The 24,742-nt window shown below is 34.8% G+C and overlaps 1 protein-coding gene across 2 annotated transcripts in view; it reads right to left on the bottom strand.

Moving 5' to 3' along the window:
- LOC121314316 (protein Wnt-9a-like) overlaps nt 1-24,284 on the bottom strand; it is a 37,056-nt gene extending 12,772 nt beyond the window's left edge. The window contains exon 1 of one of the 2 annotated variants that reach the window (XM_041247435.1): nt 24,142-24,284. In XM_041247435.1, coding sequence (XP_041103369.1) covers nt 24,142-24,233 — 92 coding nt within the window. In that variant the 5' untranslated portion in view covers nt 24,234-24,284. The remainder of the gene's footprint in view (nt 1-24,141) is intronic. The other variant, XM_041247434.1, reaches the window with a different exon arrangement.
- Nucleotides 24,285-24,742: the final 458 nt, after the last annotated feature.

The raw sequence follows: 24,742 nt of genomic DNA, 5'->3' as shown, positions 1-24,742 counted from the left end.
TTCCAACTCAAAACTGCTTTACATGCAAATAGCTGAATTTGAGGGAGAGAAAGAGGCCTTACTAATGCAGTGATCGAATGGGAAAAATATTATTATAACTTTCTGTCCCTTGTCAGAACCATGTTGCCATAGTAATTAGAATCCACCCATTTGGTTGCCACTCACAAGTTTACAATAAGAACAGCACAGAGTGAGAGCAAACATACATAAAAGAGCACAAGAAATAAAAAAAATAAGAGCATGTAAACTGATTAAAAATCCTACTGACATCTTTCAAAAAGCAGGGGGTGTTGACCCTGCTGTCAATGATAAATCCAGGTCAATTCAATTCTGGCCTGCCTAAATTCCTCCCCTGTCTAATTCCTAAATCAAGACACTCCAGAGACTTTATAATTGGCAATACAACTTTGATCTCTGCTGCATCCTTCACTTTACATTTTGTCGCATTTTCTTTTTAAACATATTCTTCAATATTTTGATATTTTACTCAAATCCGCATGGGCACTCACAAGTTGGCAAGGTCAAATACATAACTGATTAAATGGTGAAAGGGTTTCTGCATCTGAGATGCACAGATGTAATAAAAGACTCAGTATTACTGTTTAACCTTCATAGTGTTACCTGACCGAAACCATAGTGCTATGTGAAGAAACGCAGGCTTGTTATCAAAAGACTACAGGAATCAAGATTGACCTGCTTACCACAATAGAGAAAACCTGTCATTCAAATACTGCCGCCTTGTCATTGGAGGAGAATGGCACTCGGGTTCGTTTTTTGTACAACAACTTGTTATTAGTTAAGTTCTTAGAATCATGCTTGTTATTAACATTTGCAAATAATTTATTAAGAGGTGCGTTTTCAAGACCCATGGTCCTGACCAAAATCAAGAACACAAGGATAAATATAGGCAAAATAAAATATAAAAGATATTGGGCCCTATTCTGGTGAAATTAGTGCAACTGCATACGCAGTGGTTAAAGTCAATCGCGTCTGCCCTGCAGGGAGTGGCTTCTCCAAAAGCAGGTTTAGTGGCGCACTGACAGCGCTTAGCCAGTCAATGCTGGGTAGGCTGGGGAATCTGCTATCCAATCAGGGCCAGGCAACAATCTCTTTAAGAGATAGAATGCGCTTGCATCACCTCAAGGCTCTGATTTTGAATGTAGTAGGGGCAATCATATCAAGTGGCAGTAGCACAGAGCAAGAACAAACAGAGCAAGTCAGAACATCAAGTGGGAGGTCACTCGCAGAGAGAATATGTAAACCACGCTTCACTGCACAGGAGATGCTATATTACTATCTGTTAACATTCATTCGTCCACTACTTCTGCTCCTGGCTTTTAGCTGTGCCCTGCATTATTGCTTTATGTGTGTTTCACCCTTTCTTTTTTTTTTTGGTTCTGTGTCATAATGTGTGGTTTATGTATTCTTGCCCAATGGCCTGTCCTTGTATGTGCTGACTAGGTCCACATACAGTACTAAAATTTATAAAATATTTTCTTTATGTACGATACTTTTTGTTTCAATAAACCAATTTAGCCCAACTACAGTGTTTCTTTTGTAATGGATTAATGAAAATAATATTACAAACCTGATATACCCCTCCTCTCAATGGATGAAATATAATAATAGCAAGCATATCATCTGTAATTATTAGAGGTCTACTTAAATCGCAGAGAATTTATATATTTTTCGTGGGTAGATTATGGAATAAAATTTGGATTTCAGACATTTCTCAGACCTGTTTAAACATGAAATAAACCTAAGTAGATAATATTTCTGAGCACTATAAATGCCTAAAAATAGTGGTACTTGCTTCCTTTCTAAAGTGGAGTGCTGCCATTTGTTAAAGGCAAGCATGTAACATCCCCCAGCAGTTGCTGCTGACATTCTCTGTCTCTGTGAAGACTTGCCTATACATTGAGACTGCACTTTCTGCATCCACAGAATTTGTTGGAAGTGTAAGGCAACACTTTGCCAAGTTATACAAGAAATTGATTAGAAACAGTCCCAAAACTCTGTTACCCTCAAGGGCATCTGGCATTCTTTAATAAAGGCTATATATGCAGCACATTCTAACTGCGTTTAAAAAGTAACCAGTGGGTTGTTTGAAGCCAGGTGGCTGTGCTAAATCGTACCTGTAGTACTGAATTAACTTGGATACAACCGACAGGGATGTTTGTGCTGACTTTCAAGTTTGTTTTCTGAAAGCTGTTATTAGTTTTATGTTCTATATAGCAGCCACTGCAGTAGCCTTTCTTAATGTGTGATTCTGAAGTTAAATATCTCCATCTGTATGTAAAAGTTTATTTGGGAAATTTTTAGACACGATCCCCAGCCTAAATATACTTTCCTTTTTTTTTTGCTTTGTCGTCCTTTTTTGGTATTTTACCTCCAATGCTGAAAACTAGATTCAAAAACTAAATCAAAATACCAAAGACTTTGTCCCACCTCCTACTGTACAGTAGAGGTCACAGAAAAGCTAATACAGATGCACTTATAGGATGATTAAATCATTGTCATGTGAAGAGTAAACAAGAACGTTAACCGCTTTGGAGTATTTATTTGACTTTTTTAAATGGTATTTGTCAAAGGACTTTTTATATTTTTATATATATTTTTTTTTACTTTCTCTTCCTGTGTCAGTCCAAACGCACGAAGTTGCTACTTAGGACTACTTTGCTTTTTATAGTGTTTTAAATTATTAAAGTTCCTGATTGCGCCACTAAAGAAGCTTGGTTTCAGCAGGTCTTAATGCAGTACTCAATTGTCTACTTGGGACCCTATTGAATAGAATACTACGCCCCGAAATTTATGTCGACCCATGGCGATGGGGCAGGCGCACTAGAATAGTGCAGGAAATGTCTTCCGAATGCCATTTCAGCGCAGTGGTTCTTTTTAGGTCTTCACTCCATTTATGCGTCACAGAATCGGAGGAAAGCGCTGTTCACACTTGCACTCGCATTTGCGCTGTGATCAGCCCCCAGTCTGTTAAAGTTAGCTGGGGGGGTGTCATAATGCCAAAAAGTACTGGAAGTTATTTAGTGATCCAGGAATAGCACAGAAAGGTCCAATACATCTTACAGTTATTATTGTTCTTAAAATGGGCGTGATAATCGCTCTAAGAAATTTCTCAAATCAAACACCTGTGAGTGGATCACCAAACAGTTAGCTGTTTGACAAAAAATATAATAGCTTTCTTTTTGCAGGTAGATAAAAGTTTTGCCTGCCCTCCATACCTTACACTTTGTTTCCATTGCGATGACTCATATTATTGCATTAAATATTTGAACATGCTGTCAGCTTTTCATTCTTATAGATGTGGATCAGCTAGTATATTCAACTTGCAGCTCTGGAACAATATCACCTTAGGTAAAATACTTCAGCATTTAATTATTTAAGGAGTTCCTTAACCTTAAACTATTAAACGAATGTGTCAGTGTACGTGCTAAAACACACAATATGACATGCAGCTGTTCAAAAAGTTATAGTAGGTATGTTAATGACAAACATCCCAGCCATGGCTGAAAATACAATATCAGAGCTATGAGTATCAGTGGAAAAATGGGATCACCATGGCTGTATTTTTTTCATGGCCTAAAAATAACTGTTTCATGATATTTCACGATTAAACATAATATTCATTAAAACAGAAAAAAATTGCAGTGTCAAATTCAAAACTTACAATTTTATTACACATCAAATGTTCTTAAATATTTAAATGCTTACCTGAAAAAACAGTACGTTTTAAAGTGTAGAATATTTCAGTTTTTTATGTCCACTTTTAAAGACATTCTATTTCAACATCAGTGAATTATCAAACAAAATAAAAACATAAATGTAAAAAATAATGCCACGTGAAATGTTCCCTACTTGTACTGGAGATAGCAATCTTTGCCAGAAATATTTCTGATCTTTGATGCAACTGGTGTCTTTTGCATTGAAGACATTTCTAAGAAATCGTGCAGCTCTATATGCAGTGTGTTCAATCATTTACTGGAACTGGCTGTGAGGTTCTTAAATGCAGTGTAAAAGGCAGTGTGTTTGCTTTATTTATTTTTAAGTGATAAAATATATGATAAAAGTACATTTACACAATAATTTCAGAAATGGGAATTCTCATGGTGAACTACATATTGCACAGCAATGGGTACATTTAACGGAAACTGCAAAATCTGTGATAAATATGAAAAAACTAAAGCCTGAACCATGACTATGTAATGGGCAGTGTTGTGTTAAGCACTTCTACAAATTCCATCCCCTGGGAGTGAGATGAGGCTAAAAGCTTCATAATCATTGTGATTTAAATGTCCATCACACCTACATCACTACAGTGTCACATGGACAGAACAGAGAACATTAGAAACAAGAAAGGAATTCCTCATTTTTTCTCCTTCAGGCTTTATCAGCTCTGTACCTGTAATCTCACACTGCAGCTGTGTCAGGAAAGTTTAAGCAGATGCTGTGTGTTACCTTTGTAAAGTCACTGTTGCTATTTTTGTCGGCACAAGCATGTCTGCCAAATCTTTACATACAGGACTTATTTCTGGACAAATACTCTGTGGTCAAATACCTTCTTGGCATTTCATTAACATTGCACTGCGAGTCATCCAACAAGTCCCATGCTTGTATTTTAATGTCAGATCGATCTTGCCTAAAATGTCATTATGGTGATACTGTTACGTGATAATAATAGAGGGGATTTGCTGTGCGAGGACATGTTATTCCGAACAGGCTTGCTGCATTAACTGTGTAGAGACTGGGATTAAATCACTAACACTTTCGCTGCCTCCCAAATCCTTCACTCTAGGGTGGTTAAAGTGAAAAATAGCTGCAATTGTTTTACCAATTATTATTATTATTATTATTATTATTATTATTATTATTATTATTATTATTATTATTATTATTATTATTATTCATAATAATACATGTATGTTGTACTATTTATAATAATTATTCTAATACTAATAGAATAAAGGAAGACCCAACTGTAGACATTAAGGCTGAAATTTCACCAAAGGGTTCTGATAGAAAACACAGAACCTGGAAAAACAGTGTTGAGAATGACATTGATGACATTGTTCGTTGTTCTTGCAGCAACCACCACCTCAGCATTTGCATACTATTTTAACAGTCTATTATATTTGTCTGTATTTAATTAACTACAGTACAGCTATGGCCAAAAGATTTGCATCACCTAGAGCAGTGGTTCTCAATCTGTGGTCCACGAGTAAACTCCAGGTGGTCCGCAAACAAATCCCAAATTTTGGTTACACAGTTCTTGCAAAAACCAATTTCTACACAATCACACGTTGTGCTACTACTAAGCAACACAACAAACATCTTTAACCTTGTGATATATAATTATAAGATATGTATGTAGTCTGTATTTCCCCTTTTTTTTCTGTTTTCTTTTATTATAGCTGTGTTTATAAATTAATATATATTACAGCTGCCTTCAAAGCCGTCATTAACTGAAACAGCTTTCTAATGTGAAACAAATACTAAGTAAATAATTGTTACATATTATGAAGGAACATTTGTTTTGTCGAAATTACAGACATCTTTTTTTAGCCAGCATTATTTGGAAACAAATTCACGTAAATCCACATGTTTCTAATCCGTGCTCTTTTTACTGCTTGTGTTCACTGAACCTCAGGAAAAAAAAAAAAAAAAAATGTAATCTGACTGTTCCAGCCTTTTCACTTGGCATAAAAGTAGCACACTGTACTGAATATTCATAACTTAGTTGGAATGACTAAATAAAATAAAATTAAAAAAAAAAAAAACATTAAACATATTATTTCCATACGTTTTTGGAAAGGCTACCTGCATACAGTAACAGAAGTTAATGTGAAACAAAAAGAGGCCATGGGCCTCATTTACGAAAGGGCACTAAACTCTATGGTGCACGACAATTACAATTACTGTGCACACTAATGATTTCTATATTTACTATTGCAATTTTAGTAATTATTGCATGAAATAGTGGCTATATTATGGTGCACACTATGATAATCAGAATGAATATGTGATTTGTATGGTAGTGCTTGATAATGTATTTAAATGAGGCACCCCACTCAGAATAATGCAATGATCTTCATTCACACTGTATTTACTAAAGTGTGATAATTGTATTGTGCACATTAGAGCTAGCGATAATTAGTTTGTTTGGACACCAGACTTTAATCACTGATAGCATGCTATTTAAACCTCTTCTTCTAGCCTGAAAACTAGTGACGTGGAGTTTGACTCATTAAATTTAATGAATTAATTCAAGAAATGTGTTTGTTTGATTCACTGACGTGAACTAAATACATGTTGCTGAATTACCTGGTTATGAAAAATTGTTTGAATGGAAAAATCTGTCAGCAAGGGCCATTTAAGTTAAGACTGTTCACTTGGTGGGCCACATATATATATATAATATATATATATATATATATATATATATATATATATATATATATATATATATATATATATATATATAAAAGGTATTTCCAAAGAGTTTTTTTAATCGATTAAAGAGTAATCGTTTAATCATGCCTGTGGGTGTAGATCGATTAAAAAATAATTGATTTTTCAATCTAGTCTATCCACGTGCTGTAGCAAAAAGGACTGTATGAGAAAGAAAACTAGAAAGATGGCAGAGAGTACCAACATTTTGCCATAGCTCAGAACAATGTTTTTCATATGTTATTAGGGGGGCTCCAAGTTCCTAGCGATTGTAAAATCACGGTAAATGGCAGAATCAGTGGGTCTCCAGGATGATTGACTCTATCAACTATCCAGGCAGAGATCACGTTTAATCTGACCAACCCCCATCTGAGCTTGTGTAGTTTCAGACCTATTGTAGCTCAGAGCCTCTCTCGCCCAGCCCTCCTTCATTTGAAAGTATAGCGGCAGTGGGTTTTAATATCAGATACATTTTGTTCACAAATAAAATAAAATAAAAATCTAGACTTAGATATTTAGGATATTTAAGAATCATAAGAATCTAGCTTCAGTTTATAAATCAAATGGGCTTTTAAATCCTCCTTGTCCTTACTTTCTCAAGCGGAATGAAGAACCAGAAAATGACAGCGCAACTTTTAAGTGATTAATTTTTTGTATTGGTGTTAATACAATTCCGAATAGTGGTTGTAATATGGTGTATCCATTTAAAATACATATTATAATTTTGTTTTACTGCTTATTAGAAGGGGGGTAAGGAGCAAAAAAAAAAATCTCTCTGAAGGGGTGCACAAACAAAAGTTTGGGAACCAAGGGCTCAGAAGGAAGGAAAAACAAACAACATAAAAGATTTGCTCTTAGGGGCTTTCCTTTCACTGCAGTACTACGAGTTTATCTTATCATCTTATCAGTCGCAAGTAAGTTGACTTTTCTTTAACAACTTATTCTATTTGTTTAAATCTGTACCACAGCAGTACATTTACAACCCTAGCCTAAGTCTAAGTCTTAATTAAATTAAATTAAAATAACACTCAATTAAATAAATTACCCGTTAGTTTAAAGTTTATACAAAAAATGTCCCAACATATCCAACACAATATTGGTTGGGCCAGCACAGGTATTTACATTTAATGGATCTGAGGATGATCCAAGCCCCAGTGCACTACTTGTCAGAAGGTTTTGTCAAACAAAACTCTTAAAACTGCAAAATTGAGATGTCATTTATCTACAAAGTATTCTGAATGTGAAAGAAGAAACCATTTTAAACAAAAGAAACAGGAACTTTGCCATCAGCAACTTTCAATGTGCAAAATGACAACATTCTTTGCTGACCTGGTAGAGAAGATTCAAGCCCAGGGATCTCATTAAATTAGGTGTGTTATATAAATACTTTCATTTCTACATGTACTTATACATAGACACATGAAAAATCCAAACATCAAGGTGGTCCCTACCTTGAAAAAGGTTGGGAACCACTGACCTAGAATGTTCGGATTGAGACACAATTACAAAAAAAACCCAATATGAACATAAATGAGATATTTCATTTAACATCATGTAATTAAAGAAACTGCAACATTATATTGCAAAAGCCATAATAGTAGTACATTATAAAATGTCACATTTTTCTATTTTTGTCAATTTTTTGTATATTGATTTATGGAAAAACTATAAAGCAGTATGGAATTCAATATGTTAACGTTGAAGAAAAATAAGTAGGGCTTTCAAGTGATTAAAAAAAATAATTGCGATTAATCTTGAGATTAAAAAATAATAATCTCAGTTAATCTTGGTTTTAATTAAATATTTAATTGTTACAATTACTGCATCCATCTCATCTAAATGGGTTTTATAACTGAAGCTACTGCAATGTTGGAATTTATTTTGTAGATTTAACTGGAAGACCCTACGCACTGTGACGTGGCTGCTGAACTGTGAGGAGTTTGGCTGTGTCTTGGGACGAGGGGGTGAGATCGTTACCATGGGGGTACTTTGAGCAAGTTTCATTGAGCTCTGTATTCTAATGCTGTAACTAAAAGCAACCAACATGTGCCAAGGAAACAAAGAATATTGAACAGTGAAATCTTCACGAACAAGGTCAGCTCCTCGGAAGAGAACACATAAACTTGACCGGCCTACATTATTATTATTATTATTATTATTATTATTATTATTATTATTTAAATAATATAATAATTAATTAATATAAAGGTTTTTTAATTGGGTCGTATTTTAACCCAGCATAAAAACATTGTATTTTTCATATTTCTGGATTCACTTTAAATATCATATTTATTACAGTCCAGTATAATTGTTAAATTGTATTAATCAACTTTAACATACTTATGTTGTCAGATTTATTACTTACCATACCGCATTTATGAGTGGATGGCAGTTTCCTTTACTAGTTTCCAAACTCAAACTGAATATCAAAGGAAATGATGTTTTTTTTTTTTTTTTACTGCTGTAATAATAATAATAATAATAATAATAATAATAATAATAATAATAATAATAATAATAATAATAATAATAATAATAATAATATTTGAATTATCTTGTATTAATAGCTTGAAATTGCCTAAATAAAACAAAACATTCACTCAGTAATGGTTATATTCTCCATAATTGTAAATAATATTGTTTTAAAATAAATGTGGTATTGAAATAAAACAAAGCTACAATGTTAACAGGGCTGACGTCGGCTGTTATCCAGCAGCACTGGTTATAGTATCGTACTTGGCTTGGTTCATGGGTTTGCAGCGATCCTGAATTTCTAAAATAGTACTCTTGTCGAAATTGATGGGTTTGTAGCAGAAAAAAACTACTAGGGTGTATTCTAAGACGTGAAAACATGTTTAGCATGCAGGTGGTACAACAAACTAGATGCACTTCGGTGATACTGGAATCACTTTGACAGTAGATACAAGTAACCCTTTCTATCCAATGAACTATCAGAAAATTAAAAAAAAAATAAACTCCCCATTCACAAGTCCTTCAGTTTGAGTGCTTTGGTACATAATGCAGTTCGGTGACTACACTCATTCAATCCTGGCACTAAAATGGTGCAGCAGGAAATTAATTACGGTATGCTAAGTGGGACAAAACAGTGAGTGCGATTTACATGCGCTAAACGTTCATAACGCGTTAATCGCAGAAGTTAACCATTTGACAGCCCTAAACATTAGTTAATTTTATAGGGTGATGCTAAACTTTTGGCCATAGCTATATATGTTTTCCCCCATGTTTTACTGCATTTTGCAAAGCTTGGCTATCCTTTGACATATCTTCACATTTCAACATGTCTACCATGGTGGATCAGTCAGAGCCAGAGCTGAAAAATCTAAATGAGAGCCCTGCTAAGTAATAGATAAATATAAAACAACACCCACACAATAAATCATAAAGCTGGGGATAACAGGATTACTATCAGATGGGGGAGGTTCTATTAAGAAGGGATCAGCAATTACATACCTGTCTGCTTTCCACATTTACAGCAACACGCAATGGAAATAATGCAGGGAAACAAATACAGATGGCTGTAGACGTGCTGCTGTCATGTTCAATTTCACGGCATTTTACACACCAATGCACTTGTTTGTCTTCTCCTGCCAGTCAGAGCAATCCTTGTAAATTTATGTAGGCTGTGTTAACTGTTTGCACAGGCTGTTAGTATGATTGTTTTGTTATTGTATTGAAATTCTTAGAATATGGATGGCTATTAGAAATATTGTGATTTTATACTGAGTGCAATTTAATCTCTTGTTTAGATATCTGAAATATTCCCTAATGTAAACAAAGTGCCAGTATGAGAGTACCATGCACATTCACCAACCCAGGATGAAGAACACAAATGTTCAAAACGGTGGTGAATATAAACACTGCCATTGGCGTATTTCTACCTGCCACTGGAGCTGACTTGAATGCGATTTGAAATCAGGCTAGGAACTCTCCAGCTTGATGGTGGCAGTTACTTAATGAGCACCCAAGGCCTAGGCAGGTTTAAATCTTGGAAAGAAAATAGGTGACACATGGAGGTGATCTTTGTTCAGTTGCATATTGTACTGTAGACTGTAGACTGAACAGGAGGCAGTCCCAGTTTGACACTGGATGATGATGAGACTGGTTTCATGGCACAGATAGAAATGTGACATCATCATTTCCAATACTAATGATTGATATGTATAGTACAGGTTTTGAATGTCTATAGTGTCATTGTACATGCTTTACCATCTATAATGTTTACCATTGCCTAGTTTCTATTAATGTTCCCAGAAATGCAGATCTGTTTTTAAATTTTTTATTTTATTTTATATAATCCTCCCCCATGGTTTGTGATAGCATAACAATGGGGAATTCTCCAAATGTTATTCTTGTTTCAAACATTATATTATTTTCTCCAGAATATATTTTGGCATTGTACCTTGTACATTGAAAACTACATCCTGTTTAGGCACCCTATTTAAAATCCTACTCCTTGTATTTAACAGAAATGCACAATTAAGGGGAGACTCATGTGTGTTGTATTATTTAAAAGACTGTTTTTATTTAAGTCTGTTTTGGTTATGGTGTCAAGTAACTGAGCTTTCTTTGTGTCTTTTGCAAGCCAGCTTTAAGCTATTAACCCGTATTACTGTGTACTGTGTTATACTGTTAAACAATTTAATATTATTGGCTATCTCGTCTGTTTCCTGTCAAAATGTATTCTTAGGATTCTCAGCAGACATCATAAATCATATTCATTGTTTTGCTTTGTTTTGCTCTCATGCTTGTCCAAATCATCTGTGAGTTTGTTTTTCTAAAGCAGTGTAGCATTATACAACTTGTTTTTGAGAACAAAAAAGAAGTCTACCTCATCTACTGGGTTTCCAGTTTTCGGAGGACTTCCTAAAGCTCCATAGTCACAGCGATCAACGCAGATCTCAACCCTCTATATGCTTTGCCACTGCTAGCATACACTTCCATAGTACCACCTATTAATTAATGGGTTTTTCATCTTCAAGCTTTCTTTCAAAATGAAAAATACTATTTGTATTTTCATTAAATTTGAATTAGCTGGAAAACAATAAGAAAAAAAAAAAATCTCTGAATAAAATGAACCCCATGAAATGACCTACAGTATTAAAGAAAGGAGAGAAACTTCTGTACAGTAGAATGTGTGTAATTTATTTCAGCCTCTGTAAGCCATCTTGCATTTGCTAAATAAACAAATAATAATAATAATAATAATAATAATAATAATAATAATAATAATAATAATATGTATATATTATGTTATGCAACATACGTTTTATTATATTTTAGATACAGACAGAGAATGTATATGTTTGTCTCTTTGCATGAACAAACGTGACAGTTTTGCCACCAAAACACAGGTTTGTTCAAGTAAAGTTTTTTCTAAAAAGTTTTAAACTTACTCTGCCACTCTATAGTAATAATAATAATAATAATAATAATAATAATAATAATAATAATAATAATAATAATAATAATAATTGATATTGAACTGTATTAGCGTACAAGTCCATCTTGACCCCTGGTGTCTAGAGCTTTTTCCAAACCAATACAAAAGAGTATTCCATTCCTTTAATGTGTTCAAGAAGAAGTCTGACAGAATGTTAATATCACATTAGTTCTGAACTAAACAACCTCAAACCATGTCAAAAAAAGGAATTATAGTTTTACCAAATGCACCATTAATATCCTAAAAACCATTCAGCAAGGAAGCACTTGAACTCTTGAAGGAGACCACCAGTGTACATGTCACACTGTCCGTCAAACAGCAAGAGTTTGATGGAAATAACACCTGTATATGTAACCACAAGTTCGAGGCTACATATCTCTTACCAATCCAATATAAGGCAACCTTGTGTTATAACAAAACACCTGCTTGACCAGCACTCGGCAAGTGTGTTTACTTACGTACTGACGTACAGTGATGCACTATGTACGTGAACCTAGCTATAGAAAAAGTAAACACTAAATCCTATATTTGCAACTGTCACAAACTTCACACTCCATAGTAAAAGTGTTATAGTACAGTGAAAAACACTAGTTTACCACTATACAGTGAAACGTAGTTTATATATGTTATCGCTATAGCTCCTGGAGTGCCTGTGCGTGTTGGTCTTATATATTCCTAGAACTTCTGACATCTCCTTTTCTGTTGCAGAAAAGTATAGCAGTGCCTGCTGTCTGCTTCCTAGGAATCTAAAATAGGAGCACCCATAGGCTTGTAGGATCTGGAGTCATACCCTCTTGTAAACTTGCCACTTTTATAGTATGCTTTTCTGTGTAATTAAAGCTTAATTCAAAGTGACATTTCATAACGCATTATTATAATTATTATTAGTCATTTAGCAAATGCTTTTATCCAAAGTGACTTACAGAGACTAGCGGTTGGACTATGCATCAACAACTGCAGAATCAGTTACAATAGGACCTTGGTTTTACGTCTCATCAGCAGGACAGCGCACAAGGAGGTTAAGTGACTTGCTCATGGCTACACACAGTGAGTCAATGGCTGAACTGGGATTTAAACCAGGAACCTCCTGATATCAAGCCCCCTTTTCTTTAACCACTGGACCACCAAAGCAATTGAGGTTTCTCATTGGCTCAGGCACTTGCCTTTCTTAATTAAGGTTTCTTTTAGAAAAAAATTAAATAAAAATCAGCAAGAGACACCAATATATTGTGTCTATATACTGTATAAGTATTGTGATGCCTTTCTCATACCATGGCATGCTGTTGGCATGTTGTGTGCAGTACACTGTACTACTGCGTTACGGGGTTTATTTTAAAAACCTAGCAACACAATTCACAGCTATTCCAGCTGGGTACACAGAGTGGCAGAGATATGATCCACTGTGCAGTGCCAATGTTCTGCAATGCTGTAAGTAAAGCTGCATGGTACTTATTAGATTCATTATGCTAATAACTCCCTTGAATCAATCTCTAATTCACTTAGAAACGGCGCAGAGACATCACAGGTCTGCACCTACTGTAATAATGACTGAAGGACATTTATCCTGCTGCACGCACATGTTTTTCACAGAAAAAAAAAAGTAATTCAGTTTATTCCTTTTAGTATGTAACAGTGTAGCATTAAATCGCTTAAACCTTAGGCGGAGCATTTACAAAGGGAAAATTCTGTTTCACCACAAGGTTAGACCAAGAAGACCACGCTTCCTAACATTGAGAATATCTCAACTGAAGTAAGGAATCACTGGAATTGATTGGTACCACAGATTTCAGAAAAATAGAAGCCTAAAGAGGATCAAGCAACACATTGTTAGTTTGTATGCTTCTGCACTGAAATATCTGAACAGCTGGAACATGTACAGACTCACTATTTGATTACTACTATACACTGTAGCCTAAAACGCATTAAATTAATCTTCACTGATTATAAAGTGGTTTTTAATTCTTCTTTTAGTTTCATCAGTCCTCACCAGACATGATTAGTTTATTTATTTTAAATACTGAACAGAAACACAAAAATGAACCATGCATGGATGTCAATGTGTTAACTACTGTACAAAAGATATTTTGGACAAACCAAAATTTATTAAAACTTAAGTTACTGTAAAGCCTCTGCATAATTAATTTGTTGGTGTATTGTGGTTCTGAACACAACCTTCTGTAACATGCAATTATTTATATTGAGTAATTAATTATTTCAAACAGAATGAGTTTTTGAGAATAAAATAAAATAAAATAAAAAAAAAACAACTGAAGGCTGCATCATCCCACATAGCAATGTCGAAGGGAACAGAAAAAGCTGGTCCGAGCCAACTTGGAGTAAGAGGGGACTTATAAACAGCAGATGTGGCTGATGAAAAGAATTCAGGACTTGCTCACCCTGGCAAACAAAAAGCTGTTACATCCCAAGAAGAATACAATAAAGGCACCACCACTGCTCACTCCTGCTATATGCAGCTGATGTTCAAAAAGCTAAAAGGTCCAAGTTCAAACTTTTTAAGAACTTTTTTTTTTTTTTTTTATCAAAAAATAACAGAGGAATGTTATGAAATTTAGAACTAAAAACAGTGATATATTACGTATTTGAGAATACATATAACTGGGCTTTTTAGTACAGCAAAAGTATTGTCTCCAAAACCCTACCCTGCCCTAACAATCTTAAATAAAGAGTGTTTATCTGCCTTTGAACAATATTGTCCTACATATAATCACACAATGCAAAAAAAACATTTTAATAATAAACAAATAGTCATACAGCATTTATTTGATTTAATAAAATATAAAAAACAACACATTGTAGTAAGTAAAACCAATTAAAACTCTACAGGCTGCAAGCTCAGCTGGTAATCCCACTCTGTAGCCTCTGTGAAAGGGTTAACAGACCCCCCTGTTGGACAAAAGCAGCAATTGCCTGAAAAATGCAGACAAGTGTAACACAGACAACAGGTGATCACTGTCTGTGTGCTGCCCGGAGTCCTAGAGCTTCCTAGACTAAAACAAGTGTTCACAACACATCCAGGGGGTGACCTTGCTGAATCCCGGGGCTGCAACTGAGACAACACGGTGTTAAGCACCAATACCCTGGTCATGCAAACACCGCGAAGGAGTCACACTGCAGAATGACCACTATAATATGGAGACACTTAAAGTCATGAATACACCAGCTTTAAAAACTACAGAATGATCTTTCTTTCAAGCATGTAGTTAAGTGAATAGACAGCCTCTACATTTTAAAGTTGCGTTTTCACAGAAGTGACAGGTGAAGTTTCATTTTGAAAATGTCATAAAGTACAAGTCAATATGAGAATTCACTATGCGTAACACTGTTGACAAATAAAATAAGGAAGGCGGTTTAATTCTGGCACTGCAGCACAAAACCAGGTAAAGGCAGATTTGAAATTATTGTAAACACCATCAAATAGCAAGAGAAATATATTTAAAAAAAAACAAAAAAAAAACAGTTAAAATAACATCTGATGCCACATATTCTTTAACTATTGTTAAAAGGGCACGAGTAGATCCCAATCATTTAACCCCTTCTCATCTGCAGGGGTCTGCAACTGTACACATACACAGACACAGTTCTATCTACAAGTGGAATATAACATAAAATACTGCAGAAGGTAATATAGTGTTGCCAGGATGACTTCTATATTTGCAGGGGAAACAGATTTTTACATAACCTCATGCAAAAAAGTTACCAAACCAGAAATAAACAACCCAGATATTTAATGGAGGGATAATCTAAAGGCATTTTAAAACTGTAAATTATGTTTTTTTTCTTTCTTTCAGACAAAAAACGGTGCTAAATATGTTTTTAAGTAAACCGCTTCAAGAATGTAGTTGGTGCTGATTACTAAGCTCTCACTTGCACCTACTCGCCTTTCAAATGTACAAACATGTTCAACTGAAGACCCCTTTGTAGATGTTGATGGAATGAAGCCCCTTCCAAAAAACTGTGTAGCTGTACCAGAAGGGAGAGATTTGTGCTCCAGAATGATATGCAGTTGGAAGCCAGTATCCCAATATGCATTTGGAAGCCAATGGAAGCCTGATATGAGAGCTGGCTCTATTGAAATTCCAGCAATGCCAACACAGACTCACAGGGTATAATGGAATTGCCCCAGTGTGGCTGGTATGAAATTACAACCCATGCTGCAATTAGCATGGTGGACGAAGAAGTTTAAATGGTTTATCATGAAATCTAGCAACCTAAGGTGCTGAAAGACACGTTATATATATATATATATATATATATATATATATATCCATGTTTTGAAGGGGTTCTTGGTCCGTCCGCCGCCCCCCCCCCCCATTGAAACTAGCAAAGTCTCCCAAATTACAATCTAAAGGGTATGACCCTGTAATGCTCAAACACTTAAACATGTTGTAGCGCACATTTATGAAGATATAATATTTAAAATGAATGCCTCAATATCCTAGGCAACATCCCCACTATGTTGGTAATATACAAACATATTAGTTAATATGAATTACTTTATATACAGGACAACACCACTTGTATGTGATTAATGTTTAAATATAAATGTTTTAGTCCTAAACAAATATTTCATAATTATATTCACAATTCTATTATTTGATGTTTTCAAATACATAAAGAATGATGAACAAAACAGAAAATAAATATGTGGCTAAGTTACAGAAATATGGTTCAGTTTCAAATAACTAAGAGTCAATATACTAACATTATATAACATAGGTTTAAGGATCACACATCAATCACAAATGCTTACTTTAGTACTCATAACAGGCAAAAAGAAACTGAACAGATAAAAAAAACAATTAAGTTTATTAAGGCTTTTTGAGGTTGTGCTTTAAGTAATATGTCTATATATAAACACATTTCTGTTCAAATGTCTGTTTATTTACAATATTTTGGTTGTGTAGATGCTTTATATGACATTCCTGAATAAAACTACTACTTCTATTCAATTGTTTTTCCTTTCATTATAATGTTTATGTTGTTTTTAATACGGTGGTCAAATTGACCGGTCATGGTTGTTCTAGGTTTGCCTATAAATGCAGTTGATCTAGTGTCAAACTGTCTGCAACATTTGTTATTAAAATTATTCTAAAACCAATTTAAATTAGTTAAGTTGTTACTTATTCATCAAACTGCGTTTGAATCTCATAGTTTTAGTAAATCTAAAACCTTAAGATTTTTAAACAAGTCATTATACCCTTGTAAATGTTTGCTTTTCAATTAACTTTGAGTAAGGAAAGTAGGGATTTTATATCCTTTTAAACATTCCATGTTTCATGGTAACAATTCATTTCATGGGAGAAAATCATGGCACCTGATATCCACCGGGTGTCGCACTTCTTAACCCTTTTCTTAATTAACATATAAGAATAATCTTGGTTTGTCTTAGACAAGGCTGCAAAGATCAGCACAGCAGGTAATCTCAATTATTCCCCAATTTAAATCTTTACAGTCCTCTGTTACAATATCTAACCCTTTGAAGTAGATAAACGGGAATGTTCTGGGGGAAGACTGAGAGAGACAAACTTAATTATCCTTACAGCACCTTTAGTCTCATCAGTACACAGACCTAATTTTCAAGATTTAAAATATAATTTTAGAAAGTATATTCAATTACAACTACGAATTTCTCCCACAATGTGTAATTTGTATACTGTATTATGCTAAAAAAATGGTAGGTTTATTATAGTGTTTATTGAACATTACTCCATTAAACATCTCAATTTCTAGGGTGCCTTGGCTAGAAGCAACAAATGCCATTAAACATTCCATAATTTTTAACGAAGGCTGATAAACAGCATTTCCCAAATATCACAATCAACAATTCTAATTTTATGGAAAACTCAAAAGGAAACCAAGCTGATTACTCCATTCCCAATGTATGTATGTATGCACTTAACTGAAATTACCATCAACTTGGCCAATTAACTCAAACAGAACATATTTGACAACTTGGCCCAGAGCAGAATGAATATTAATTCGACCAGACTTAAGGAACCATGTCACATTTCCCCTCTTGGCAATGATCTTTTCCAAAAACAGGAAGCTCTACGGGTAGGAATCCCATCTATTTGGTGGCTAGAGGTCTTTGTTGATGAAACATTCAGCTGTTGCCCAGTTCCCAAATAGCTGCGGTGGCCCCTCCATATGTTTATGGATGAGTGAATTGTAATTTTTGATGCTAACTATGTACAGTATACTGTATCACAGAAAACTCACATCCCAGTCTAGCACATATTTTTACTCGTCCCGGCCCAAATTGATGCCTGCAGTTACATGATGTTATTTTACTCAGTCAATGGGAGTGTGAATGCATTAGCCTTGACAATAAGGACCAGACCCAGTGGCTGGATCTGCCCTCTTCTGATATGTAAAGGGGTTAACTCAAACAGCCCACAGTTCAATCAAACCGGACAGATGCCCAAAGTGATGGCTCTGAGTTATGATAGATTCATCAGACAAATCATCCTGAATGGCATTTGCAGTCGTTTTTTAAAATCACAGTTGAATTCAAATGGCTGTTGGATTGGATATATATATATATATATATATATATATATATATATATATATATATATATATATATATTGTAATATATATATATATATGTTATATACAACTGTACAGTTTGCAATCACTGTAACTATTTTGAATGCATTTGAACATCTTTAAAACTTGTCATTTTTATGTTGGTATTACTACTTTAATATGGCATTACCAAGACCTGTTCCCTTTGGCGAAGCTTGTGCACTTCAGAACTCTTTCTGTGCTGTCCATCTTTATTAATCGGAGAGCTCACATGTCATTTGGAGTAGCTCATTCCTTCACAACAGATGCTGGATACATTTACATTTTAAAGAGTTGTGTAAAATCTTACTTCAGGGCTCCACTTGTTTTGCTTCCTGATTGTCAATGACAGAGAGCTGTGTTAAATGGAAAGTTTAATGTTTCTGTGCTTTCAGGTGAAACAACAACAACAAATCTTTTGAATTAGAAGTTGTGGTTCTCAAAGTAAAGGAAAGTAGCATTTCAAGTCAGCAGTATTTGGATACAGCCCAAACTTTGTCTTCAGGGCAAAATTTGATTTTTGGCTTATTTAGTTTAGCTCCTAATCCTCCAAATAAAATCAGTTAACCATTTGACTTGCAGTGTTTACACTTTAATAGTGCACACTGACACAGATTCCTACAAACTCATAATGTAAAGTCTCTGCCACAAGTGTTTGTTTCTCATTTTGTAACACTGATGTTATATTTTACCAATACTTACCAACATCTTGACATTTGTATACACACACCAAATTAAAAAGTACTATTGAATGCATCACAGAATGTGTTTCATCTATGCCACAACAGTGTGAAACACACCTTACATAGGGCTATAATACACTAATTTTTCAGTTTATTTTACTGTCTTTACAAAACTTGGAGCAAACTTTGTAATGGAGCTAACGCTTTAGTAAAATGTGCTCCTTGCTTGCAGAAAAAAGTCATCGCAACCTGGAGCTAACCCATGAGAATGTTTTCTCTTTTCATCACTTTATATTAACCAGATGATCACTAATGGGAATCACATAGTAATTATCACATGGATTTCCCAGTAATATCAGTTAATGATGGATTAGGGCTAGGGCTAGTGTAATAAAACATGACAGAATAACCAGGTAATGTTTTTCAACAGCTGTGATGAAAAGTTTGCACTGTTGAAGCACATGTTTTAGTAGACAGATTTTATATAACAGTATTGGTTCCACAAGTCAATCTTCTATTTACAATACCTAGTGATTTATTTATTCTTTATGACCAGTGTCATTTCCCTGTTTAATGGCACTATTAAATCAAACATCACAGGAAGACATCATCTTAACATACCTCTATACTATTCCACAAAAGAATAAGAAAATAACGCAGGGGCAAAAGTTTTTAACTGAAGGTCTGTTGTCCTATTGGTGAACATTTTCATAGCACACCCAGGCTCTGTTCCAGGATGCATTGCTTCAGGATGTCAGCTAATGACAGCTGTTGATCACACACATGATGTCTCAGAGGGAATTCAACTGGACAAAATACACAAACCATAATGGTAAAGGGCTAAGTGTGAGCACACTCATCTCATTCTGATTCACTATTTCTGGTTCACTATCTTTCCTCACCTGGGGTTTCTTAAAAGCTATTTACCTTATAAAAATAAATAAATAAATAAAACACTATACAAATATTCCTGATATTATTAAAGCCTTTTAAAATGAAATTTTTTAATGCCTTCATTTATTTATTTTTTGAGTGGGTGGTCTTTATATAACAGCTTTACTGAGATGTACAAAGTGGTACAGTGGTATATAATTTGCTTAAAAGGCAAATTATGATTGTGTCCCAGGAACTACCTTTTGGGGATGTGAAACTGAACAGTCAACTAGGCCTTTGCCTTTTTGTATAATATAGTATGACACTGCAGCTTTTATTGTTAAAATAGGTTCCCATCTTAGATAACGAATTGACTGATGAATTTAACACTTTCTTAAATTTTCTATAAACACAAGCTTATTTTTATCACCATCGTGCCATTCTCTCTTTAGGCTCAGTGCTGATTTGATCAGGCAGGAGGGAACACAAACTCAAATGATCAGCAACAGAAATCAGTTTGAGGAGAAATGTCCAAACCACTGATGCACAAGCTGTTATTATACACGACAAAAAAGATTGTGCAACCAGAAAAAGAAAAACTCTAGCAGACTGAAAAGTTAAATAAGTCTACCACAGAGCTGAGTATATAAAATCAACCAGGGACTGTAAACAGCAGATCAAAGGCATTTCATTTTCAGTTCTAGCCTGACCACAACTGAGCAACGGTATTTATTTATACAGGGATTCAAGCCTTTCAACCCACATGTATTTTGATTTCCAGATTTCACTTCCGATTTTACCAAGGATACATAATAACAGAGAAAAGTTGGCAGAGGGTAGGTGGAATCTTGTTCAATTACGATACAGTCCCCCTTGTGTGAAGTGGGGAAATCAATACAATAAATAAATGGGGGAACTATATGTGCTGTTCATTAGTTACCCCCCATCCCCACCCGCTCACAGTGCTACTTAAATTGACCCTGCAAAAGTAAATGCTACTCAAAAAGGGTTTGACTTCTTGTAACAGAAAATGTCAGTTCAAAAGGATATTAAGAATCATAACTAGAAAGAACATTTACCACTTTCAGCAGAACTGGGAGGTTAATGGCTAAATGGTTTTGTGTTTCACAGCATGCAGTAAAAATTTAATTTAATAAGACTTCCCAACGCCACAAACAGACAAATATCATCCATAACTATGAAACATTCAAGAGTGCTTAATTTAGAAATACTCAAAAACTGAATAAATCTAAATGTCAAACGTTAAGACTAGACATCTTCCAAACTGCTAATTTTATCCCAAGGATGTACCTCCAACACTTCAGTACACTACAACAAACCCCCGGACACCACCTGTGGCTTTAGGAGTAAAGAAGTATAATGCAGTATAATTGTCAAAACTTACTGGCCCTTTAGTCTCTGCATAGAGAGATCCCACTCCACTCTTGCTATGCACTATATCAGCAGCAGAAATCTTATTTATCTTATATTCATGGTCCACCGCACAAGGGAAATTGAGTGTGTAACATTGGAGGTCTATTTTGAATGAATCAGCACCAGAGAACTCCTTGAATGTCTTTCACTCAGAGCAGGAATTTATTTTAGCCTGAGCGTTCATAAAGTCTGCCTCTAGAAGTTCACTATTTTAGGTTCATCTGCTAAGCAGATACATTTTTTAAATGTATTGTCCTCTTTTTAAGTTTTGCTCATGTGTAATTGCTAATGATTACTATTATGTGTGTGAGCTGCAAGTTGTTTTTATGAGGGTTCTTATTTGGAGGTCTATTAGATATGAAAGCTTGTGCGGCTTGTCATTTCTGAACACCCTGCTGGATACAGATTCAGAATGGTGGTGGAATGGAGCAGGGACAGCTAAGGATTTTTACACCAAACCATTTTCCCCAAAGCACATCCATGGGCCTTATCATTTACAAGCACACGTTGCTGGGAGTTGCTGTGTTGTCCATACACCTTTCCAGTAATCCATTCTAATAATTCAAGGAAATATGACTCAATAAAATGAAACTCTCCCTCCACCTGTTCTGGATAACTACGTAAGAACATATGACTTCCGATATTAAGGTAAGGCTTTGAAGCACTAGGCTGTGCTAAATGAACGGTATGTTGTTGTTATACTTTTATTGGGAAAGCTGTCCACATTGTTGTAGGGTATACAAATGATCTTTCTCAAGTAACACATTTCTGTCTGGTTTTACTTATTCTCTATTCATAGTTTTATTGTAGTATCAGATTCTTTATTTTTGTCACAGTTGCTTGACATCCATTTAAATATGATAATAATAGTCGTAGTAAACACCCTGCTGAACAAGCGAAAAAAGCAATTGAAATTAAGTTGTTGCATAGTGGATTTAACTTCTTACATTTCTTGTGTAGCTCAGTTTCGATTAAATACCCATAATGGTATGTATTCATTTAAAAGACAACTTTCGATTCATATTGTAGATACCCTTGACCGGATCCAAAATATGTTAACAGTAAGGTTAACCTGGAACTCCTGAATACAGACATTCTCTGTCCAAACTGCAGCTGACCAGCAGGCATACTTCTGCATGGCTACACACCTAAAGAACGCTACAGAAGCTGTACTTTAATGTACACAAAAGTAGAACAAACTGTTGCAGAATTTGAGAATTTTTAAAAAGCACATATAATATTAATGTGTGAGCTGGATGCTCAAAAGTTGTTGTTTTTTTTTTTTTTTTTTTTTTTTATTGTTTTAGCATTTTTGTTTTTATTCCTCCTGCTACATTAATTCGATAATACCGAAGTTTGCTATATGTTGCAAAAATGCTAAATTATAGCATACTTTTTTTCGTGAAAACTGAATAAAAGTAGAACATATGATAGCACCATACTTTGCTTTATTGTTAACAGCTGCTGTGATATTCTGCATTGTTTATTAAATGGTCTTACAGTGCTACACAGTGGGTGGTTACAGGTATTTCAAGAAAATAATGCGGTCTTTTCCTGGTTGGGGATGAAACGGTCTCTACTTCCTCGCGTTCAGGTGCTTGCCCTACCCACTGCAAATGAATAAACAAGCTAACACGTGCACGCATCTGCGGATCCCTGCAATTTCTAATCTTTCACAGCTGTAGGTAAATCGTCCATAAGCACTTTAGCACATACACCAGAACAACACATATAGGTCCACAACCATAGAAAAATGACAGATGAGAAACGTGTCTACAGTCTAAAAATCAAATATCAGTATAAGTATTCTTTTCTTTCTTTTCCAAAGGGCTTAATCCAATGCGCATGCTACGAATATATGCAAGGTAGAGCACAACTCATGAACACAACTAGGTGAACAGAACAAACCACTCACATGCTCAGGCTAACAGAGCAGTGCCGTACAAATATATAAACAGCACCAAGGAACAACATGTAACAACTTTCCAAAAAAGCGACAATACAGGACGCAAATATATATGAGGCGCACCCAAACTTTTCTGTAATAGTTTTGTTAAAAGAAAGTGCACTATAAGTAATGAAAAACACATGTAAGAATAATAAAACAAACTGACTGCAGTCATGAGATACCAGGTATTTGGTTTGCTTAAACGGTTAACAGACTAAAGCTACCAAAACGCGTCACAGGCAATAATAGAACTGCATATATCTGAAAAATCGAAACATTTTCAATGGAACTCTTGGAAACAGAATAAACGCAGTACGCTGGTCCTAGATTTAAACAAATACCAATTCTAAAAAATAAGGTACATAGAAAAACATGACTTGTTTTTATTCGTAAAACCAAAAAAAAAGCTATATTTAACAAGTGATACACTGTACTGCACACATGCACCAAAGCCGTCTGTCTCTAACATTACACAATCTATTGAAACGTTAAGACACTGTTTTAAAAAAGATTGTCAAAACTTGTGTTGTTGTTGTTATTATTATTATTATTATTATTATTATTATTATTATTATTATTATTATTATTATTATTATTATTAATAATAATAATAATAATAATAATAATAATAATAATAATAATAATAAATGAATTAACATCAACCTAAGTAAATAAATACATAAATTAACACCTACCCAAAATATGCAGTGGTTGGTCCAGGCAAGTTGATGAGGAGGACTATAATTGTGAATGATAACCATCCCAGGAGTAGGTGTCCATCCAGCATTTTGCTGCGGCTCCAGAGCAGATCATTTCGTTTCTCCTGAGTTTCTGTGTAAAGTTCCCAGCGCTACGACCTGCACTTCTTATAGTGAGCGAGAGTCAGAGATTGTTAGAAGAGCTCCTCCCATAAGGAGAGAGAGAGAGAGAGAGAGAGAGAGAGAGAGAGAGAGAGAGAGAGAGAGAGAGAGAAATTACAGACAGATCAGCTGATCTCACTGTATTATTTCTTATACTGTACAGTGCTGAAATAGGCAGTTATAAGGGGGAGTGGGGATGCAAGGCGTGATAACAGGACTAGGAGCCAGGAGGTATGGGTAGGGTTAGGGTTACCAGTAGAAATGTAGGCAGACAAGACTGTGCCCACCAAGATCCCAATGTGTGCAACTGAAACTTAATTCAACTTTGCTGTAATACATGCTAACTTAATACAAATCCGGACATTTTAAAATGCTGATTTTACTTTATGGTAAAGTTGAGATGAGTGGTGTTGCTAGTTTTTTCATACTGTTGTAT

Source organism: Polyodon spathula, chromosome 4 (assembly GCF_017654505.1).
Source record: "Polyodon spathula isolate WHYD16114869_AA chromosome 4, ASM1765450v1, whole genome shotgun sequence".
NCBI classification, from domain to species: domain Eukaryota; kingdom Metazoa; phylum Chordata; class Actinopteri; order Acipenseriformes; family Polyodontidae; genus Polyodon; species Polyodon spathula.
This window is presented reverse-complemented; position numbering and strand designations above follow the sequence as displayed.